The sequence below is a fragment of the Antedon bifida genome, chromosome 6 (assembly GCF_963402885.1).
Source record: "Antedon bifida chromosome 6, ecAntBifi1.1, whole genome shotgun sequence".
Taxonomy (NCBI): domain Eukaryota; kingdom Metazoa; phylum Echinodermata; class Crinoidea; order Comatulida; family Antedonidae; genus Antedon; species Antedon bifida.
Window position 1 is genome coordinate 15964439 of NC_136231.1, and position 16111 is coordinate 15980549.

Here is a 16111-nt window from a genome sequence, read left to right on the forward strand (position 1 = left end):
ATGTTCTTGTAGCTGAATCAAGACCATTACTGACCAACACTGACCACTCATTGCAATTGATATGGTTTAATTGAAAAACCAAACTGCCAACTTATGATTGGTTCCAATTGCCAATTCCATGATCAAGCTCTTAAATTGTGTTCTTGTAGCTGGGTAGCAAGACCAACACTGACCAACACTGACCACTCATTACAATTGACTGGTTTAATTGAAAAACCAAACTGCCAACTTATGATTGGTTCCAATTGCCAATTCCATGATCAAGCTCTTAAATTATGTTCTTGTAGCTGAATCAAGACCATTACTGACCAACACTGACCACTCATTACAATTGACTGGTTTAATTGAAAAACCAAACTGCCAACTTATGATTGGTTCCAATTGCCAATTCCATGATCAAGCTCTTAAATTATGTTCTTGTAGCTGAATAGCAAGACCAACACTGACCAACACTGACAACTCATTGCAATTGACTGGTTTAATTGAAAAACCAAACTGCCAACTTATGATTGGTTCCAATTGCCAATTCCATGATCAAGCTCTTAAATTGTGTTCCTGTAGCTGAATAGCAAGACCAACACTGACCAACACTGACCACTCATTGCAATTGACTGGTTTAATTGAGTTCATATGATCAGCAGAAAGAATCAAGCATTACCTCTATGATATTTTAAAACCAGTATGGTGTGATGCTGTATACTATTATACTAGTCCAAATCCTTGTGCATTCTCTATGGCTGCTAAGAGCTTGTCTCTCGTTTTATCTTTGGTTTCATAAACTGGCAAGTCCAAGAGGTTAAAGCAGGTATGAGCCGCTGGTAATAAATCTGTATTTCCAAAAACTGGTTGGATAATCATTTTCAAATGAGACATTCCTTGCACTGGGATCCGATCACTGCCTGTGAGAAATACTAAAACAAAATATAAATGATTACATACATATATATTACTGCAAGTAATAGTTCTGGACAATTGGCAATGGTTGGAAAATGAAATCATGGGAAAAAAAAGTAGGGTGGGGGGTGCTAGGGCTACAAAAAACTATAGGACAGAGGGCTCTATTTATCTCTGGAATCAGCATAGCAGGGTATATGGGAATAATTAAAACAAAACATTCTACTCATCATCTAGTACCTGTATATTAAAATAAAAAAACATGGTTAGACGTTATGTAAACAACAATGTTGCCTTAATTGTCATTATGATTTTTGTCTTTTTTTTGGTCTAGTTTTGGTACTTGTGTCGTAGTGCTAATGGTAGTACAATAGCTGGGTACTAAGAATGGTAGACTTATGATGTCTGCATTAGTCCTCTGTTTACTAAATCAGCAAAAAAAACATATGATTCTATTTTGCATTTAACAAAACATTGGGTAAGTTAATTTCAATTATTTATTTATTTTAAATCTATAATGCATACCTAAGAATTTTTTCTTCTGTTCAATAGTAAGTTCATGGAAAACTTCCCAGAAATATTTAATTGTTTCATGATCCTTATAATAAACAGACTTGTACTCAACAATCTGGAAAAAAAATAACAAAGATTGAAATGCATTGATGAATAAACCCCACTGAGGTATCAAGTACCTATCGAATACATTTGGTGCATTAAACAAATTTTACTCAATGAATAAACCACTAATGACCTGGAATCAAGTAAGTATCTTGGAATGCAATTAATGCATTAAACTTCACATTGTATTCAATGAATAAACAATGGATGGAATCAAGTATGGAATGCATTTGGTGCATTGAACAACAAATTTTACTTAATGAATACTATAAACCATTAACTTCACATTTTATTCAATGAATAAACAATGGATGGAATCAAGTATGGAATGCATTTGGTGCATTGAACAACAAATTTTACTTAATGAATACTATAAACCATTAACTTCACATTTTATTCAATGAATAAACAATGGATGGAATCAAGTATGGAATGCATTTGGTGCATTGAACAACAAATTTTACTTAATGAATACTATAAACCATTAACTTCACATTTTATTCAATGAATAAACAATGGATGGAATCAAGTATGGAATGCATTTGGTGCATTGAACAACAAATTTTACTTAATGAATACTATAAACCATTAACTTCACATTTTATTCAATGAATTAACAATTGATGGAATCATGTATCTATGGAATGCATTTGGTATAATTAAGAAACTTTATAATCACATGTTAACCAGTATTTACTTACACGTTCCAACTCTTCCCAATCATAGTTCTCATTTCCTATGACCATTGCCATAAGTTCTTGCGGATGGAATAATTGTAATACTGCTCCACCACAAACCTGCAGAAATCCATCTGCAAATGCACTGTACTGGTCAGACACAGACGCGTTGAAAACATACTCAATGTATCGATCTACATAATCATGTCTGGAATTTTAAAATATGCATACATTTTATTTGGCTGTGGTGGTTAATATTTAGTTAAGTTGTATTACACAGCTTGGAAAGACAGTTATTAATAGGAACATTTGGAAAACATTTTGATAAATGTTTTTTCTTAAATTAACTTATGTACAAATTTTACTGTATTTCAGACATGGTCTGGTGGCCACAGAGAGCACATTAAACATGACAAAACTTATTCATCCAAGTTGTAATGTAGGAATGGGTAGAAATGTCTTGTCTTAAATGTTATACAGTAGGTATACTCCTGACGCCCTTCCCCACCCCCATCACCCCATTTTCCTTCCCGCCGTTTTTGGAAACACTACGGCCAACTTCTATTTAGGGGCCACTTTGCTGGGTTTTGAAGGTGTCCCAATAATAGTACTACTAACTAATTAAAGATACTAAAGTTTAATTTACTACTACTTAGCTTCTGCAGTACACAGGTCTATTCAATTTAATAAAGTCAACTAATGTCAACAAGTTGTCTGATAACTTACTTGTTATCTTGAGTCACAGTGACATCTTTGCCTCCAGGCATCAGCTCAACAGTCTGCACCTCTCCAAACACTTCTTCAGATATTTGAAAATCAACTTCAAATACATCCTGTAGATCAGGATTCTCATAATCAAGCAACTCCTGTAGGTTGGAGGCTATCGTTGGGTCTAGCTGTTTTAGGTCATCAAGATTAACTGGTCTAAAAAACAATTTGCAAATGTGCTTATTAAACATTTCACAATATAATTGAGTTGTAGAAACTACCAACAACCTGTGTATGATGACATCTCTAAAACAAAATTATTTTTTATAATGCCCTATTATTTATGTAAATATTGTAGTTTTAGCCTTTCGGCTACTTTACATTATATGATGAATATTGCAATAAAAGACCAATATATAAAAATATATAACTTAATCATATTAAGGCCAACTTCTACAAACCACTGCCTCCATTCCCACCCCCACATCACCCACTTTACATTGTCAATAGTTTCAATAGGCACTACATTTAAGGAAAATAGAATAGCTAATACTGTCAATTTTTAATCAAATTTAAATATAAAGTGATAAAACCACTAACCTCTGAAGAAGTTTCTTGTAAAGAGCTAAGGTGAATGGAAGATCGATAATTGTATGATTATAAATTGCAAGTCCACCAAGAATTCCTACTAAATGAAACATCAAACCATCTTCAAACGACTGATGACAAAAAAAAACCAAAATTAATAAATAATTGACACATTGGTTAATGAAGCTATAAACAATAGTATATATTAACTTGCCAACTATTGTAATTGGAAATTTTGAATGCACTATTGGCTTCAGTAAGTACACCTCAATGTCACATTTTTACATGTACTAAAATACCATAAAACCTTGAAAAAAAGCTTCTTAATTTTTTAGGTAGGCTTCTTTTTAAGATGGGCTTCTTTTCAAGAATACTTTTGCAAACTGCAATGAATGTTGTAAATGTTGTGAATTGCTACTACAATATTTTAGACATTCCCTGACAATTCCACAGAGGAGGGCTTCGTTTTGAGATGGGCTTCTTTTGAGGTTTAATCAAACAGTTTGCAACTGTTACCCTTCAATCTAACAATTTAGATAAAATTGTTTTGAAATATACATAATAATAAAATGAAAATATGTTAATGTACATTGTTCTGTTGAGTCATGGATTTCATTATGTTTATTTATAGCATATGATGTTGTATTGATAAGAGCATGATGCAATATAACAATAATGACATATAATGTTTGTTGACTAACCTTTGAGTTAAACCATATTGTTCTATTATTGTCGTAATATTTGAACATTCCATACTTTGGATCAAGAATCTCTTTAAAAATTAAGAGGAAGAACTCCTACATAAAGATACAAAGGAAAAAAACAGATTAATATTAGCCCTTTAATTTAAGTTTTATTTTAGTTTACAATTGTAGGTTTTCTAACAGACAAAAAAGTACTTGTTATCAACCTTAAATCAAGACTAGAAACAAGTGAAAAGTAGTTTAGAAGTAGATTTACTGCTTGTTTATATATGGATAAAAGGTTGTTCCCACTACCCACACACTCGCCTATAAACATTTGAACATAGAGGTTTCTTGAGATCTGTTCTTGGCTAGCTGGTGCTTAAGCTCTGTCTACACTATCAAAGTAGTTTGAAAAAAAGTGTGATGTTCCCAAATACGGTAGTAACATGATATCATCGTGTCCATATATGGGCACATCACATTTGTTGTGTAGATTACATGTACTGTACCTTTCGGACACCTCCTGCATCCATAGCTTCCTCTCCCATGAATACAACCCTCAAAGGCTTCTTCAGGTCTGCCTGGCCTTGCTTTGATAACTGGTCTAGCGTGGTGGGTACGATAGCATCGCGTCGAATATAAAGCACCAAACATGGATTCACTGGATCTATGCTGGGTTGCAACAAACTTTGGAAATTTTGTCTATGTACATTTTCCAATGCAAACTGTTAGTAAACAAAATTAAATATCATTAAATAACATTATTAGCAATGTTTTTTATCCACCACCTGAACTAGCTATAAATTTAACTAACACACAAGCCATTTCTTAGCCTAGGCCGAACTAACAGTATAAAAACACAAATGTCATCAAAAGTAGGTGTTGTTAAATTAACCTATTGGTTGGACCTGGTACTATTTTCGCTCAATCACACAGAGCAAAGAGGAAGATTAATTAATTAGCCTTCGGTGCCTTTTGCAAGAGTTTAGATTGTTCTACTTTCTTTTTACTCATAATCACCTGCATTTGAAGTGTGGCATCCAGATGTAGTATTATTGTCTTGGCATTTCCATTGAATATGAATGGATAGTTACAATAAGTGAACAATTGGTTCTGTAAAATATATTTAAAAAACAATACAAAAAGTAAAGAAACAATATTATTTGTTGGGACATATGTTACTATCACAGATTATTGGACAAACATCCTGACAGTTCAGAAATGAATTCCCACTTTTTTAAAATTTGTATTCAATATTTTACACAGAGGCACCTCAGCAAGGTGAAATCACCTTAGCCTTAAGGTGCCTCAGATAACAAATACAAATATTTCACAGTGAATTTGAGCCAATGAGTAGGAACAGGCACATAACCACAAAATCTACACTTACCTCATCTAACTGTTGTCGAAGCCAATTGATGTAGTGTCGACGAAGTAAGTCTTCTTCGGTAATTTCAGGAATGTAAAATAAGTAGTAGGGAACTATTTCTCCCATAGAAACATTCACCTATAGGAATAAAAGGTTAAACAAATGTAAACATGAATATGACTGGACTACCTAAAAATTATACACCAGTATTTTCATTTTGTCCCAATAGTCCAAGAATTCTTCCAAAATCTCTGGAAAACCAGTCAGTACCAAGTTCATCAACATGCACTGTATGAACACAGCACCAATGGCTTAACATCCTATCTGAAGGATGAGGCAATGAGAGTAAAGCATATTGCCTAAAAGATACAATCAATATAGCAAAGACAGGCTCGAACCCATGCCTATCACATACTAGTACCATTACTGTATGCCATATCATTATATCAAGTTTTATACAGCACCAGATATTCCCAGGCGATCTCCAATACAAGTTCTAATAGACCCAAAAGTTGCTGATGAACTTTGGTAATCTGACAGTATTTGATGTACAGTATGTAGATGGAGTTAAAATATATTTGTTGCAATTAAGTTTAAATATAGTCAATTGTGTATGCTTTTGGTTACCTTGTGTAGTTTTCCAAGTACTTTCATTGATATCTCTATACTCTGCTCTACCATATCACTTGGATTCTGATGTAGATATACAACTACTTTCTTGTAGATTGTTAAAATGCGATTTAAATGACGAGGCTGAAATTTCGACCACCAAGAATCTGATTAAAAATAAAAATTAAACCAGTACATACATAGATCTAATCAAACTGTTTCCATTTATATAAACCATAAACATATTTTAATGATAATTATCAATTTGAATTATTATATTTTTTATATTATTTTATTATTTACTATAGTTCTGTTTAAATCGATTTAATAAGTAATTAATGACTGTAAAAAGAAATACAAAATGTAAACTTACCAATAACCTTGGCACCAGCACCAGATAAGTTGATTAGTGAGTGACCAACGCTAAGAATAGAATCAAGGTATAAATCTGGATATTGCATTGTTGGACATTCCATTAACAATAAGTAAAGTCTAAGTGCTTCTATATCGGGAGGTGATACTGAAAGTGTTGGACAAAGTTGTGTATGTATTACCTGAGCAATCTGCAAAAAAAGTTTTCATATAATTATTATACTGCGAACAAAAATTGGTTTATATTTGGTGGAGGGGGAAATTAACTGGGCTGAATTGCAAACATGTGTGAACACATACTACAGTAATACTGCTGTCTTCCCTCTCGTGTTGAGGGATGGATCAGTACACATGTGTAAGTTCTCTTCCTAAAGATGCATTGAACCTTTGCCAATTTTATGGCTATAGTTTGTGGCGCTCCAGCTTTAATCAATCGGCCACTTGACTCAAATCTAGTGATTGACTGGATTGGCTTAACAACTGAGTTTCTTTCCTTTAGCCCATAGAGAGTGTTATGTGCTAAATAAGGGTGTGCTGTAAATATCACACTTTCGTAGGAATTACAGCTGCAAATTTTTAGGCTTATAATCCCAAGGTATGGGCTTACATTCAGATAAGTGCATTCTTCATTTTTCTAAAGGTCTGTCTACACTTTTAAACTAGTTTGACAAAAGAAGTGTGATTTGCCCAAATATGGTAGTGATATGTCCATATGTGATAGTGTAGACAAGGCTTAAGGGTTATTTATACTCTTTTACTCTATAAAGTATTCTATAACAAAAGAAGAAAAAAGATTTACTTGAGAAAGTATGATATGCTTGTCACTTAATGTTTGTAGTTGCTCTCTTGCTTTGTCAAGATCAACACCATGATTCTGACGACCACAACAATAGTGACTATCCTCACTTAATGCAAACAAATATACAAATCAAAAATAGCATAACTGTTGATTGAAATATTTTATTTATACTGGGCGACCTCGTCAGTCAAAGACTGGTGTCCCAGAGGGCTGTGATGTACTAGTACACCCGGGGTAACTCCCTACTCGTCTCGAAAGATGTACTAGGTTCTTTAAAATGCACATGAGCTAGATGTGTACACTGGACCTACGGTTTATAGTCCTTATCCGAGGAGACTCGTTCTACCTCGAATCCTTGCCAATTTGATGGCTACGTAATTACGGTTCCACTGTCTTAAACGCTTGGATGGCCACTCAACAATTTACAATAACAGATGTAGAGTGATAAAACTAGCTAAAATATATATATCTTTTATAAATAGTTTGTCCAGACAGAAGAAGAATATTTTGACCTGCGTGAGACCTAGAGTAATTGTCTTGAATTATGTTATGCCTGCTTACTCTGTTAGAAATGAGTTATTAAGACAACCTTGAGATGAGAAGGTTTCCTTAATCATTCCATAGATGTCGTCCTGGACACGCTCCATACGGCCAAGCTCCTCTAGGATGTGTATGAATTTTTCATCTAGTCGATGAACCATACATTCAGGAGAAGACTCGCGGTGATCTACTGGCTTTAATTTGTCCTGCAACAAAACAAAATTTATATAAGTTTGTTGCACATATAATATATAACTTTGTCCCATCAATAAAGGCATAATAATGCTGTTACTATAAATAAATTGTAACTCTAGAAATTCAATCTCTAATGACACCAACTATGACTGTATCCTGTATGCAACATATCAGCCATCTTGAAATGGAAATGGTAGCCCATCAAAATTAGGTTATTCAATCAATCTTTTTTACATATGCTTAATATTGTATTTTTTTTTATTGTTTGCTGTTTTACATTTTCTTTTCATGTATCATGTGTATTGCAGGTGCCATCATGAGACAAGCTTTTGCTTCTAGTTATTATTATTCAGTTATTCTTAACTGAATAAATGTGGAATGAATGAATGCATATTAACTTAAAATCAAGGTTATAATATATGTGTTAACTCTACACAGATCATTGTGTAGAAAAACATTAAATTGAATAAAATAACTAAGGCTCTGTCTACACTATCAAAATTTATGTTTTATGTGACAACAAATTTGATGTGCCCATATATGGACATGATGATGTCATAGCACATCACACTTGTCAAACGGTAATCTCTTCTTCCTCGGTCACATTTGCCTAGACAGAAGAAGAGGAAGAGTTTATCTTCCTAAATGTACTTAACCTAACCCTCTAAATAATCTCTCTCAACTATTAAAAAACGCTATTGATTGACTTCGCACCAAGGGTTCCAGTGTCATAGAGTAAACCCTTTACCACTCGACCAAACATTTCGGTTGAGATAGTCACGTCAATTGACTATGACGGCATGGTTGTTCAGTGTTCAGTCTGTGTATTCAAATGCAGCAAATGTGACCGAGGAAGAATAACTTACCTTGCCAAACTAGTTTGATAGTATAGACAGAGCTTAATAAATCAAAATTACTGTACCTCAGGATGAGATGCAACACAAAAGCATTGATTACCCCCACTGTACATATTTCTTATGATCATGCCCTCTCCCTCTTCAACACCCAATGGGGTCTGACTTTGTCCAAATGGTACCCACTGGCCTTTGACAGTCATTGGGCTGTTGTGTGAAGCCCATGAACCTAGGCCTAGCTGACCATTGTCAGATGAACCAAAAGAGTATATTCTCCCTGAAGAACATACAAACGCTAAGGTATGCTTCCTATAGGTGAAAAATGTAAAAGCATGAGTGTTATATATTATTAGTATTATAAAACATATAATCATGAAGTATTACAGTTATTAAGGGGACACTTTCAAGATTTACTGTAAGAAAGTTCCCCTTTAATAGGGGTGTCCCCTGCGTTTTTTACATTGAAAAGGGGTTGCTTGTAGTTTTAAAAAATAAATACTTACTCTTATTAAAACATATATTCCCTCTCGTTCGTTTACATAGTCAATCTATTGACTATGGTTTCACAAGAAAGTGTCCCCTTAATTAGAATGAATTAGAAAGAGCAGTTCTACTGTACAAAATATTAAAGGGGACCTTCTACAATTGTCAGTGTTATATTTGTCGGCACAGACTAATAACATTCACAAATGAATGTTGAACACACACGGTGAAGATATATTTTTGATTGGTTCTGAAAATTTTCTGGATTTTTATCTTTTGGAGTGATAGAATACAAACCTGCCACATACAACTTGTGTAACAGTGCTCCCCATAAGTTCTATAACCTTCTTTGGGTTGATTTCATCTGTATTTACATTGTGTCCAAGCTGTCCATTAGTGCCATCACCAAAGGTAAAAACACCTCCATTCTGTTGGGAAAAAAACAATTTAGATACTAATTGCTTCAATTTAGTTAAGTGATTTAACTATGGCAGATATACACAGGGTTGTTATTTGGGACAGTAAAGGCCAATTTACACAGACGAGCGGTAACGGTAATAAAAATATAGAATCTATGTTATTCCTTATGACTATTTAAACACAATGTCGAGCGGACAGGCGGCTTCAGCTCAGGATCGATACAGATTCTATGTGGAACAAGCTATGTGGTTTTCCGCTTACCGTTACCGCTCGTCTGTGTAAATTGGCCATAGGAATTAAATCATTACCGAAGTCAACATAACTGAATGGTTCTCCCCACAAGCTATGTATTTAACTTGTTGTGATCGAAGACTCTTCAGATGAGTTGGAGCAAGATGATCTAAAAATAGAAGAGTGATAAAAATCAATAGAGCTGAACAATAAACAGTATTTCAACAATACATTTATGATGTTAAATATTGGCATTCTAGTGTGTTTCTCTTTTCTCTGTGACAGAGCTAATCAAGTTTAATGTTGGGGCTTGCAGTTGGGGTTTACTGTTATCAAATCTTACGACTGTATTGTTTTTTTTTACATGAAAAACAATACCTCAGTTTAATTAAAGTGACCTTTAAATTTAAACAGAAGTGCACTTATTGCAAGCCAGTATTTTATAAGTGCCCTTAGTAGAGATACCATGATGTAAAGTATCTTTAAAATGTCAGACAAACACTACATTAATTCCAATAGAAAATACTATAATATCCAAGACAAAATCAGAATGTGGCAACAATTACAATGATGGTAAAGTAAGGTTTGAAGTAATTCCTAAAGGAGAAGGAAGTGATATCTTGATGTTATTACAACCATCTTTTGAATATAGTGGTGAATGGCAATTTTTTTTACAAACTTCATATGCAACAATAAACTATTATGCTTATAAACTAAGTCAAAAAGAAAAAATAGTCATAAGTTGGCACTAAGTCAGGATTGAACCTTGGGATTGGAAGGCAACCACTAAGCTACAGCTCCACTACACTTATACTAAAAGTCAATAAATAGGCTACTTAAGGTGGACAAAAAAAACTTAAAAATAAAGTACCTTTTCTGTCATTTAAACCAAGCTGTCCAAAGTTGTTGTATCCCCAGCCAAATACGGCACCACTGACAGTCAAGGCAAATGAATGCCAGCCTCCACAAACAATCTGCTTAAACGCAAGACCATTCAAGCATAGCACCTCAATGGGACTGGAACATAACAACCGTGGTGAACCAGCATGGCCTAGCTGTCCATATTTGTTAGAACCCCAAGAAAATATCTTTCCCTCTGTAAAACAAAAACATTCAATGTGTAAGAAAGCTAAAATCAAATGGCAATTAATAAAAAAAAATGTAAAGGCAAGCCACTGTTTTCAATACTTAAAATTATTATTATTATCGTTAAACAGTTTTAAAATGTACTGGAAATCATTGTATACATTAAAACAAAATAATTGTTATCAATTCCTCAAGTTCAAAATCAAAACTAAATAATGAACAATTACTAACTAAAGACATTACCCTGTCTAAATTAAAAAACCTAAACTAATACTACAGTAATTCAATCAATAGTATTTCATCAAATTTGTAATTTATTTATTTTGTTGACAGAAGAAGGTAGCTTTTAATATTCAAAATACATATGTAATCTGTAACCAATCTACCAGTGGATGAGCACCATCTAATAGTGAGATATGACGTCTTTGTGACCTGATTGTGATGTGGCAATTCAGGCAGAGAGAAAGAAAATGATTAAAAAATACATTTTTTGCAAACAAATTGCCATTCCAACACAACTCAATGGCTGAAAACAAAATTAAAAGATGTCCCAGCTCGAACAGTGCAAGTATTGATTAGTGGAGTTTAGGAGAGAATAGGGTAACAAATTTTGGGTTAATTCTATTTTAATATTGAGAATCTATGCTATATTTAAGTTAAGTTTAAATATTAAATCAAGAATATGTTACATTTATTTAGCTATACATTACAGTGTGATGATGCATCATTAATGTGAAGCTATCAAAGTCAAAGGAAATGATTAAAAGTAGGCATAGTGACAGGAAGACATTGAAAATTAGTATGCATTAATACAATTATTGAAAGCATACAGAGAGGAAACTGTTTTGTAAAGAGTAGTAGTAGTATAGTTTATATAATAAATAATCAGAGATGTATAATACAACAGAACATTGAATAGTATTAAATGGACTCCAAATAATGAGAGGCAAGCCATGAATCAAAGGAAACATTGAATAGAACAAACAAACATCAACTAATTAAAAAAATCCTTCTGTTCTGTAAAGAGTAGTACAGTATTATTAGTATAGTTTATATAATGTTAGATAATAGATGTAGAATAGAAGAAACCATTGAATAGAAGAAAAAACCATTGATAATCTAAAAAATCCTTCTTGGAAAGAGTTTTGTTCTGTAAAAAGTAGTTCAGTAGTTCTATTGTTTAATAACAAATGTATAAATAAATATAATGACAAACACAAATAATTGTATTTTCGAACATCTGGGAACAACTAACAGCAGGTAATATCCTTACTTAATTTTGTAATTCCTATATGTGCATTTTAATATGTATATTTTTACTGTACTGTGTATTTTACTCTGTGTTCTCATTTTACTGATTTTATTCTATTTTTATATTAAGTTGCCATGGGAAAAACCAATTTCAAATATTTCGTAGAACTATTTGACAATAAAGTTATCTTGTAATAATAGAAGAGAGCATGGAATCAAAGAAAAAACCATTGAGAAATTTTTAAAATCTTTCTTGGAAAGAGTTTTGTTCTGCACAAAGGTGTACAGTAGTTATATTGTTTGATAGCAGATGTAAAATAGAAAAGAGCATTGAATTGATGAAAACAATTTTGACTAATCTATAAAAAAAATCTTTCTTGAAAAGAAGCCAAGCCAATTTACAATTGTAATGTTGAGGTTAGAGTTTCATCCTTCTATCAATTGTATGCAGATCCGGAGATGCTGTTTTACATTAATTATTAATAAATAAAGTTAGGAGGAATAATTTAAAAATAAATGTAACTTCAATTGAGGACCCCTTCTGAAACAAGCTTTCGAGCTTAAAGGGTTATCCTCTGCTATTCCATATTTTGTAACTTATGTTGTGCAAATTGTTTGATCTGTCATTTTTTATATTTTTTATATGGATGGCAATAAATATTACAATTACAATAGGTTTGCTTGGGGGTAATAGTACTTGCATTCAAAATGTATAATCTTGTATAGGAAAAAGAACACATTACAATCAGCAATGGCCTCATGGCTATCATTTTCAATATCATATTCTTATGTATGATTTTCTTAATGAGCCCTAGCTAATGAACTAAAGAGACATTAGTTACTTCTGGTATTCTACAGTATTTTTGTCACTTACCTTTCGTAAGAGCTATAGAATGATGTGAACCACATGACACTTGAATGACAAAGTGATTGGATAAAGATTTAATGACCCTAAAAAATAATGACAAGACACAATTATATATAGTATAATATTATATACTGAGACAGACAAGTTATTGAGGACCATAACAGAAATAACAGCAAAAACAATAAATTACAAGTTTTTAATAAATGTATATTATAATTATATATGAATAATACTGTCATACTGTTATAGAAACAGTGCTCATATTCGGAACATGTACTCATAATCGCGTCGAGCATAGCTCATCAGCGAAAGTTCCATACTTTTTATTTGTACCTGCAACCTCTCGCTTACAGGGCGAGTATCATACCGTTAGACCATATTTAGCAATCAACACAATTATTGAGCAATTTAAATTTAATTAGATCAAAAAATTGATAAGACAGCTGTTACTTTTTTCTGTTCATTAGATGTTGGAAGTTATATTTTGATTTCTCTTCACCAAGGTTCACCTAGGGCTACTAGTGATAATAATCTGAAAATAATACTTATAATACCATCCATTCTCAGACATAAGTTGGATGAAAACACTCTTTAAAAAAATATCATTATCAATATTACCTTGGTTTACTTTTGGACTTGATTTGAAAGTCCATTGACCCTTGACCACATTGTCCCTCATTGTTCCGACCCCAACTCAAAAGTTGACCTCTGTCGTTGACAACAACATTGTGCGCTTCTCCACAACTAGCTTGAATTACCGAGAAAGTTTCAAGTGCCTTAATTTGTTCTATAGACAACAAAGCATACATTGTTAACAAAGATCAATAATAAATTTGCTTAAATATTACAATTTTAGTTACTTAAATAGGCAAACTTATTATTATGGAATGATAAATTGAAATCAAAAGCATTGTACACTAACAAAACGGCAGTTTTTTTTAGAAAGAAAGTTTTTTTAACATGTTTTTTTAAATATGTAGAAATGTAGTTTTTTATGACACTCATCAATCATTTTAGGTCGATACCTATCTATCTATTGGTAAATGGTTGATGACCTAAGACCTATGACCTAAGACCATATTGCCATCAGCCATTATGTGGATCTGCAAAGACTCTGTTGAGGAATCAAGTGAGAAAGCACAAGAAACTACAAGCAAAATGTCCTGTATCCACACAAAGAATTAACATGACGTAACTAGGTCCCAATTCTTCTCAAATAAAAAGATCCATTTTATATTTTTCATTTAATCCTTTGAAGGAAATGATCATTAAGGACTCTTAATAAAACATACAAAAAAAGTATATAAAATCTGTAGATGATGCTATGCTAACCTGGGATGTCACCAGTCTTATCATATCCCAGCTGACCTTGGTCATTACTTCCACAGCTATACACAGTACCATCTTCCAGTACAAACAGTGTGTGCCATTGACCACAGGCAATTTGCCGGATGACACGATCCCGGAAATGTGTTACCTCTACAGGATTCAAAGTGTCTCCATCTTCCTGATGGCCTATGCCAAGTTGATGATTCCTGTTTGATCCCCAACTGTAGATTTTCATAAGGGCAGTTGAGATTCAAAACCCTTGGTGGAAAAACTGTAGGCATACGTCATTCAAAACTGGCTTAGAGTCTCTGTTGCATAAATTGAATCTGAAAGAAAAACTGAAACATAAATATGAACTACAAATTATTATTGTATACATTTTTCTTCTTGGTGAACAATTTTCATCACGCAAATGGTTTAGTTAAAAATTAAAAAATATTAAATTCAATAAATTCACAATTAGTAATTAGGACTTAATCCTAGTACATAATGTAGCCTACTTCTAATACTATAATATGCCTACATGTCTACAAGGCTAGTTCTATAGACCGCCCTGCTGGAGGACCTGATGGTTTACGATGGTCACGTTTGAAATCGGTCTTATTTAATTTTCGCACTAAAATCAACTGTCGGCATTTGTATGGCATGTCGCTAATGGTTGCGCTATTTTGTATGGGGCGCAATATACATTTTGGTCAATTATAGATTTATTATTAGATTTACACTTTTTTTTAATTTGTCAGTAAAATGATCATATTGAGGTTGGTAGTGTTGGTGTTTTTGATGAAGAGATTCCCCTTATAAATACACGCACTTTTCAATCTAGAAACGGCGAAAACTAGCACAATTAGCGCGACCAATATCAAATGCAACCGATATTATGATAAAAAACATATCTAACACTAACGGTGCTCCATACAAAATACCGGCAATTAAAATAAAATGCAACAAACAACTGTTTTAATGTTACCGATATCTTTCACCTAGGCCCTAGGGATAGGCCTAGACCTGATGAGAGGGCACAAACAATGATGACATTTGACAATCAAAATTAGTTACATGACAAGGTAGCCCTAGACTAGAGGTTCTCCTAGGCATGGCATAGCCTAGTCCTCTACGGTTTATGGACTATAATTAAATAAGGGTCTAGGCTTAGCCTAGATAGTAGGCCTAGGCTACCTCCCCCTTCCTAACTAGCTAGCTAGGCCTAGCCTACTAGGCCTAGGGCCTACCTAGCCTAGCCTAGGCCTAGCCTAGGCCTACAGACCTATATTTAGCAAATTCTATGTGTAATGACGTAATATGCCTAAAGAATAACAACACATTTAGTACAAAAGTTTGAAAACCACTCATGGACATACCACAGATTGTGTTATTTTTCTGCTTGGCAGCTAGGCTAAAATGTTATGAAGAAAGAACAAACCAGAGAGGCCTACGGTACGGGGCCGTGATCAGGTTTGTGTTTTTGTCGATTCTTTTTGAGAGACTTAAACCAGTCTAGCGCCATCTATTTTGCCCTTAAAAAAAACGCAAA

The 16111-nt window shown here is 33.3% G+C and overlaps 1 protein-coding gene across 3 annotated transcripts; it reads right to left on the minus strand.

The window, feature by feature from the left end:
* Nucleotides 1-418: 418 nt before the first annotated feature.
* On the minus strand, nt 419-16027 carry LOC144845368 (putative E3 ubiquitin-protein ligase HERC4). 3 transcript variants are annotated; one of them, XR_013612545.1, is made up of 22 exons: nt 15939-16025; nt 14581-14903; nt 13867-14035; nt 13255-13331; nt 10915-11139; nt 10121-10212; nt 9690-9820; nt 8978-9218; nt 7882-8066; nt 7321-7426; nt 6523-6712; nt 6168-6316; nt 5562-5678; nt 5192-5284; nt 4681-4896; nt 4187-4282; nt 3498-3616; nt 2916-3113; nt 2214-2397; nt 1420-1522; nt 583-911; nt 419-434 (listed from the first exon to the last, which is right to left on the minus strand). XR_013612545.1 is itself a non-coding variant. In XM_078702646.1 (21 exons), exons 2-21 carry the CDS (start codon nt 14810-14812, stop codon nt 703-705), a joined length of 3132 nt encoding a protein of 1043 aa, XP_078558772.1. In that variant the 5' UTR covers nt 14813-14915; nt 15939-16027; the 3' UTR covers nt 448-702. The 3 variants fall into 3 exon arrangements, 2 of the variants coding, with proteins under 2 accessions (XP_078558772.1, XP_078558771.1); XM_078702646.1 differs by lacking the exon at nt 419-434 and having other exon boundaries at nt 448-911; nt 14581-14915; nt 15939-16027; XM_078702645.1 differs by lacking the exon at nt 419-434 and having other exon boundaries at nt 448-911.
* Nucleotides 16028-16111: the final 84 nt, after the last annotated feature.